The sequence below is a fragment of the Zingiber officinale genome, chromosome 2B (assembly GCF_018446385.1).
Source record: "Zingiber officinale cultivar Zhangliang chromosome 2B, Zo_v1.1, whole genome shotgun sequence".
Taxonomy (NCBI): Eukaryota; Viridiplantae; Streptophyta; class Magnoliopsida; order Zingiberales; family Zingiberaceae; genus Zingiber; species Zingiber officinale.
Genome location: NC_055989.1, coordinates 70,933,825 through 70,940,556, shown reverse-complemented (window position 1 = coordinate 70,940,556; position 6,732 = coordinate 70,933,825). Strand labels below are relative to the sequence as shown.

Here is a 6,732-nt window from a genome sequence, read left to right as displayed (position 1 = left end):
CATCTCGCTGGAGGTGCCTTCCAATCTGTTGGAGGCACCTTCCAACCCCGGATAAAATTTCCTAGGGACTATAAAAAGACCCCTGGACGTAGAAAATAGATAACAACTCCTGCATTCTTTTCCTAGCAACTGTCTGAGCGTTTAACGATTGTAAGAGGTTGCTTCGCCTACACGAAAGAGATCTTTTAGTGCTTTCATTGTCCTTGAATTAACAACCACCTACGTTGTAACCAAGTAAATCTCATGTCTCGTTTTTTAGTTGTTAATTTAATTTATTATTATTGTTGCTACTAATCTGAGTTGAAAGAACGAGAAAAGTTATTTTATGTTGCTTTCTTTTAAACAGATAATTCACCTTCTCCTATCAACCCCGCTGCGCCAACACAATAAACCATTTCAGATTAACAGAAATTGTATGCATCCGAATGTCTTTTTAATTAGTTATCATCCATTGAATTTTTTGTGTTCCCTTGCTTCTATTCATCTAGTATTTTCACAATCATACAATTCTTCTGCTGATGGTGATGCTTTATAGAGAAATTGCCAAGTACCTTTTTCTTCCCCCGGTGAAGTTTCAGTGCAGCTTGTTGGCAGAGGACGCAATCAAAGCTGCTGTGGAAGACTACCAAGCAAAGAAAGCCAAGGCAGCTGCTGAAAATTCCGAAGCTGATGCAGAATCAATTGAGAAGGCTGCAAATGCCTGAACAAATCACTTTCCAATTGGCTACTTTTCTTAAAAAATAAATATCTATTATTCATTATTAAGAAGAAATCTGATAAAGACTCTTTATTATATTTTATTCTTTGATTAAATTTACTTGTACCTTCCAACTCTTGCTAATGTATAAATTTTATTATACTTGTTAAGTAATAATAACTGATTATTAAGCCCACAAAGTTGTTAAGCAAAGAAGATTTAATAGACTCTACTAAAATTTTAACAATTGTGTAAAACAACTAAAATTTTAATCTATACACAAGCATGTAAAACTCCATACAAGATATTGCAAGATTCAATATTCATACCTGTTCTGTGCTTTTCTAATACCTTCCCTCTCGATCCATACTCTTCCATGAGATTTGAAACCTCAATGTCTTTCTCCCTACACAGCTTACTTGTTCCCACCATGCCGACTTCCCATAGCGACCATATTGCACTATGTTCTGTGATAAGCAAAAGAACTTCACCCCCACTTCCATTGAAGCACAAACAGACTGCAGATTACTACATCTCCCCTAACATCTCTCTCCCATTCACTTTCTCACCATGCGGTATGCTTTAGCCATGCACTCTTTCCTTTGGTTTCAACAGATATCGCTAATCAATCTCTTCTCACAGAGGACATGGCGACAAACCATAAAAATAAACTTGAAAGAAGTTCGCTCATTTAAGCATTAGTCATATCTAACACTAAACATGAAGTCCAGAAAAGTTCAAGAAAGCAATTGAGAAACAAAATATTTTACTAACTCAAAAACTGAGCTAATGAGCTTCCATGAATATGAATATGAACGCTTTCTAGTAGCACGGAGAAGAGCAGGCAAACAGAGTTCTGAATCGCCAAGAACTATATACATAGCTCTTCTAGGTGAGTAAGGAACTATAGTGCATTTGAAAGGGCATATCTTAACAACTTCAAATTGTTTACATTTAGAATATGTTACATAATATTAACAAATGAATAACATTTCTCGTAGATTCATACAAGGAATACAAAAAATGGAATTGCCACTTTGCTCATCCTATAGCCAATCCTGCCATATAAACAGCCATTAAATTAGTTGCAGTTACAAGTAAATGACAATTCCACAAAGCCAGTTCAATCTATCTAGTTACATTAGCATCAATACACTTCTTGAAACGATCAACTTTATTTATCATTAACAGCAGTAACCAAGCATGCACGAATAGGCACCTGTAAGTAGCTTGGCCATTTACTAAAATAATGTTAACATCTACCTTATTCTTAGATTGGGAGTTCTCATAGAACCTGATTGAAATTTTATCAAACAAAGCGAACCTGCACTATTCTCATTTGCTGGATGGAAATAACATTTGATAAAATTGCCTAGATACTGGTTTCATGAGAACATTTATGATAAGAAAGCTAACCTTTGCTCGCTTTCGTTTTAATTGACTAGTCCGTGACACGCCTAGCATATTTCTTTTATCACTAGCAGTTCTGAGGAGTGTTTCATCTGCATCACCATGGTCAGGATTGTTTGATATTTTATCCCTGGGATTCATATCACGCAGTTTCAGATCTTCTGATTCAGGCAAATGCAGATGCCTTTCCTCACTAGATTTGACAAATTGTTTTTGCATAGAAGAAGGTTGCTCGATGAACAAAGAGTTTCTAAGACCATACATCACAGGAACTCCAGGAATCTGTATGCTAGCAGTAAAGCAAAAAGATATTAAAATGAACAATTAGCAGAATAATTGGAAATCTTACTTGAAGAATCATTTTTTTTAAAAAAAAAAAAATAATGACACTATCTCATAGTATAAAGGAACTAATATGACAATTGCAGACAATTATAAGTAATTGAATGTACCTCCGTAGAGGTGAATAGAAGTGATCTTCTAACAAGCCTGGGTTAGCATGGTTAACTTTGAGTATATTAGCAAGCTTAAATTTATTCTCTTGTCAAGCTTGTCTGGAAATTGTATATAAGAACCTTGTACAAACTCATATACAAAGGATGCACCTTCATATGGAAATAAAGTTTAATCATAGAAAAGCATGTTTTTAAGAAGGGGAGACTTGACGCAACGGTAAAATTGCTGCCCACAAGTTCGAATCTCAAAAACAGCCTCTTGCAATTATCCTGCATACAATAGATCCTTCCGTGAGACCCCGCATTGGCAGAAGCTTCGTGCATCAGACTGCCTTTTAAAAGCATGTTTCGGACCTCAAAATTAGTTTTCTAAGCTTTATCAAAACGCAAACTAGTCATAATAATATGAATTACAATTTACAAGTCAACCTGAATATGACAACTTTTATCCAGGTGTTCAACCCTTATATTAATCAGTGTGTTCTTTAGCATCAACGTAGAACAAAGAAATCTATCAATTATCATCATCATGTAACTTCATAGGTCCAAAAATCATTATGCAAGTTCTTAAATAAGTGGCAAAAGGAGATACAGAACTACCTTCTGGAATTTTTTCCTCATATCTGCATCTTGAGTGGCAACAAAGAAATGCTCAGAGTTCGCCTCTCCAACAACCGACTCGATACAGTCCATGGCATTAATCCTCTTCTCATGGTCGCACCTGATACAACGATATGTAGAATTCTCAAAAGACAAGAAACCTATTCTATTAATGTAGTATGTTTGCAAGAATATCAAAAGGGCAAACCTAGCTATCATGAGCTGCTGAGCAGCCTCGAGGGCTTCACGGTGGGATTCACCGAGGCTTCTTAGCTCTCCAATAATGCATCTGCAAGAGAAAATATATGTACATGACCAAAGTTGTGTTTTTTTGCCAGGAAGGACAAAAAGAAGAAATATAAAAAAGAGAGAACTCATCTCGAACCTAGTAGTGAAGGGGATAATGCGAGTTCCAAGAAGACGAGCAAGAGCATCATTGATAGGGATGAGGCGGTGGAGAAGGAGGTGATGGATGAAGGTGCCATCACATAGAACCTTATAAGGCTCTCGGAAACCGAAGCACGCGGAGTAGAAGCGCACCACTTTGCGATGGCGCTTTTGCTTCTTCACCCTCATCGTCTGCGGATCAGCTACTATTCACTTTCTACCTTCTGGTAAACCTAGATTGATTTACAGGAATAAAAAGAGACATGCTCAAACAAGCATGAAACGATGGAGCGATAAAATTACATTACATCAATTACATTATAAAACGATCTGATCGAACTATATCATATCGATCTTTTTCAAAAAACGATCGGGAAATGGAGTTTCACCTTTGTAAGAAGACGAGATCGGAGACAGTAGAACCGTCCAAAACCGCACAAAGTGAGAGATCGAGTTGCTCTTGGGGAGGAGGGATCACGCGATCGATGAAAAGTAAGAACAGGTTTAGCCCGTAGACCCTAATTTTGTCACAAAAATATAGCATATTTTTAGTTCTCCTTTTTATCAAAAAAATTAATCACATGAATTTACATGCGTTCGTCTCTAAATTTTTTATAAGCCTATGTGTAAGTTTTAAAAAATTATTATTATCAATTTATGCTATTGCATGAATAGATTAAGATGATGTTTGATTTAGAAGTTTTGAATATTTTTTTTCTTATTTTTTTCATCATATATTTTTTTCATCTGTATTTTTTTCGTATTTAATTTTTTATATATATAATTTTTATTTTATTTTATTATAAGAGTAAAAAAATTTAATTTATTTTGATAAAAAATATTTAACTAACTAAATATTATTTCGAGTAATATTCATATTTATATTTATTTATATTTTATAATATGATTCTCATTTCAATTTTAATTTTTTTTTTTTTTTTTAGAAAAAACCAAAAGCCACCTTGCAGGAGCAAGGCGGAGCTAGTAGCACCCGGATAGGAGATCAAATCTTCTGTCCTCAAATTTCTCTATCCCCGTGTCCCCTAGTCGATCGGACGGACCAGATTACATCTTAAGGATGTCTTGCAAATCACGAGGATACTGCACACATCTTAAAGATGTCATGATGCCTTGAGATGTAATCTGGTCCGTCTGATCGGCAGGGGACACGGGGACAGAAAAATTTAGGAACAGAAGATTTAATCTTCCCGGATAGAGCTAGTACAAGAGCACCTGAGCTTTAGCTCAGGAGCCCACCCCCTAAGGTGATAGTTCTACCGTGATTGAAAGGACGTGCTAATGATTATCGAATCTAAGATCTCTGCACGATTTAGCGTGCTCGAAGGTAGAGAGCTCCTTTAGAGTTGAGCTCGATCTCAAGCTCAAGCTCGATGTTAGCTTTATTTTTTATTTTTTTTTAATAAATAAATTAATATAGCATACTATAAAAATATATACTAAAATTATAAGGAGTCCAAATATGATCTCCATTACTATTTTTAGCATTCCTAGTGGTGGTTCAAAGGTTTTGAAAAAAAATATCTTTTTTTTTAATTTTTTTTTCTCAAACTATTATGGAAGATCAAGCTCACGTTGGGCCTGATTGTTGGTATAGGAAACATCCGACGATCGAACCTATGTTTTGATTATGTCAAAGGGTTCAAAGTTAAGGTGTTTTGTTTACTAATATGTTGAATGAGCGTCGCAGGAAAAGTCCTAAGTGTACTTAGGCAAAAGTTCTAGTTGCGGTTAGGCAAGTGGAAAACTCTAGGGGGCGGTAACCCTAAGTCATAGGGGGTAGTAACCCTATGCGGAAAGCCTTGGCGGGTCGAGGTCTTCGGGCAAAAATCCTAGGGGGCGGTAACCCTAGGTTGAAATCCTGGTGTCGCGAACCGGGTGGAAGACTGAACAGGTCGTGGACCGGACGTCCAGCATGAAGACCGGAAGACTCGAGCGTCGAGCAAAAGTCCAGTCGGTCTGAAGGACCGAACTCGCAAAAGGTAAACTCTCCTGAGTGGAGTAGGTAAGGGCGCGTTCCCCGGAAGAGGGAACAGTAGGCGTCGGTTCGACCTAGGATTTCCAGTCGGAAATTCGAAGTCAGAACCGGACAGTCCAGAGATTGTCAAATACTCTTTTTATTATGTTTATTATGTGCTAACTATGTGTTGCAGGGTATTTTGGGACTAACGTATCTTGCAGGTACTAAAACATAAAGTTTACCTCAGATGAACAGTGTCTGAGGCGCCTCCATGGAACTTGGATGCACCTCGGGTGCAAAGTGAGCTGGCTGCGCAAAAGGAGCTGGAGGCAAGTCATGGGATTTAGAGGCGCCTTGGACCTCTGCTTGGAGGCGCCTTGGAATGTGATGGAAGCGTCTCAAGGCGGATAAACAGCAGCGACGCAAAGGCGCATCGCAGCGCAGGATCCGAGATATAATTTCATGTTTGAGGCGCCTCGGACAGGCTTGGAGGCGCCTCAAGCAGGCTATTTAAGGAGGGTTCAAGCAGCAGTCCAGATCATCAATTAACAAGCGATCTTTCTGCATGCAAGCTGCTAACGAGAAGTTCCAACGAAGCTACGACTTGACACCGACGACCCGGAGCTCAGAATCTTTCATTTTTCGTGTCGTTGATATACTTTTACTACTGTAATTATACTTGCTTGTAAAAGATTTTCGAGATTATAGTTGTTGCCCACCGAAAGCGATCAATGATCAACGATCGCGGACCTTGGAGTAGGAGTCGCCCAAGGCTCCGAACCAAGTAAATCTTGGTGTCCCTTGTGCTTGTGTCTTGTCTTTATTTCATTTCCATTGCTTTACTCATTTAATTATCGATTACAAAACGTGTGAAAGTCACGAGCGCTATTCACCCCCTCTAGCGCGGTCTCAATCCAACACTGATATCTCTCCATATTAGGCCCAATGTGGACCATATATCTTCCTATATTCGGCTCAACTTGAGCCTGATATGGGGAGATATCAGGTACAACGTGGGCCTGATCTCCCAATAGAAATAAAAAACCAGAGGTTTCGGTTATTCCAGTGTGAATGTTGGCATCATGGTAGTTCTAACAAAAAAGAAATTTGGCTAACAATACTGAGCTATCCTTAATATAGCATTGCAAGGAAGATTTTGATAGACCAAGTACATTAAGGATTCTTCTATTTACCACTGAAGGTTT

General features: G+C 37.9%; 1 protein-coding gene across 7 annotated transcripts; it reads right to left on the bottom strand.

Annotated features, from left to right (window-relative positions):
- Positions 1 to 567: 567 nt before the first annotated feature.
- On the bottom strand, positions 568 to 4,127 carry LOC122045841 (rRNA-processing protein UTP23 homolog). Of its 7 annotated transcripts, none has more exons than XM_042606220.1 (7): positions 3,939 to 4,121; positions 3,548 to 3,782; positions 3,371 to 3,451; positions 3,163 to 3,283; positions 2,114 to 2,389; positions 1,027 to 1,164; positions 568 to 700 (listed from the first exon to the last, which is right to left on the bottom strand). In XM_042606220.1, the coding sequence occupies exons 2-6, from the start codon at positions 3,736 to 3,738 to the stop codon at positions 1,042 to 1,044; spliced, it is 792 nt and encodes a 263-aa protein (XP_042462154.1). In that variant the 5' UTR covers positions 3,739 to 3,782; positions 3,939 to 4,121; the 3' UTR covers positions 568 to 700; positions 1,027 to 1,041. The 7 variants fall into 7 exon arrangements, with proteins under 7 accessions (XP_042462154.1, XP_042462155.1, XP_042462153.1 ...); XM_042606221.1 differs by having other exon boundaries at positions 568 to 690; XM_042606219.1 differs by having other exon boundaries at positions 568 to 1,164.
- Between the last annotated feature and the right edge of the window lie 2,605 nt (positions 4,128 to 6,732).

What these genes read in the sequence shown, in the direction of transcription:
- LOC122045841 (XM_042606219.1), bottom strand. Translation starts at nt 3,738, where the DNA reads ATGAGGGTGAAGAAGCAAAAGCGCCATCGCAAAGTGGTGCGCTTCTAC. An exon ending in ATTATCCCCTTCACTACTAG is followed by an intron (nt 3,452 to 3,547) that starts GTTCGAGATGAG and finishes TTTCTCTTGCAG; the next exon opens with ATGCATTATTGGAGAGCTAA. An exon ending in TAAAACGAAAGCGAGCAAAG is followed by an intron (nt 1,165 to 2,113) that starts GTTAGCTTTCTT and finishes TGCTTATCACAG; the next exon opens with AACATAGTGCAATATGGTCG.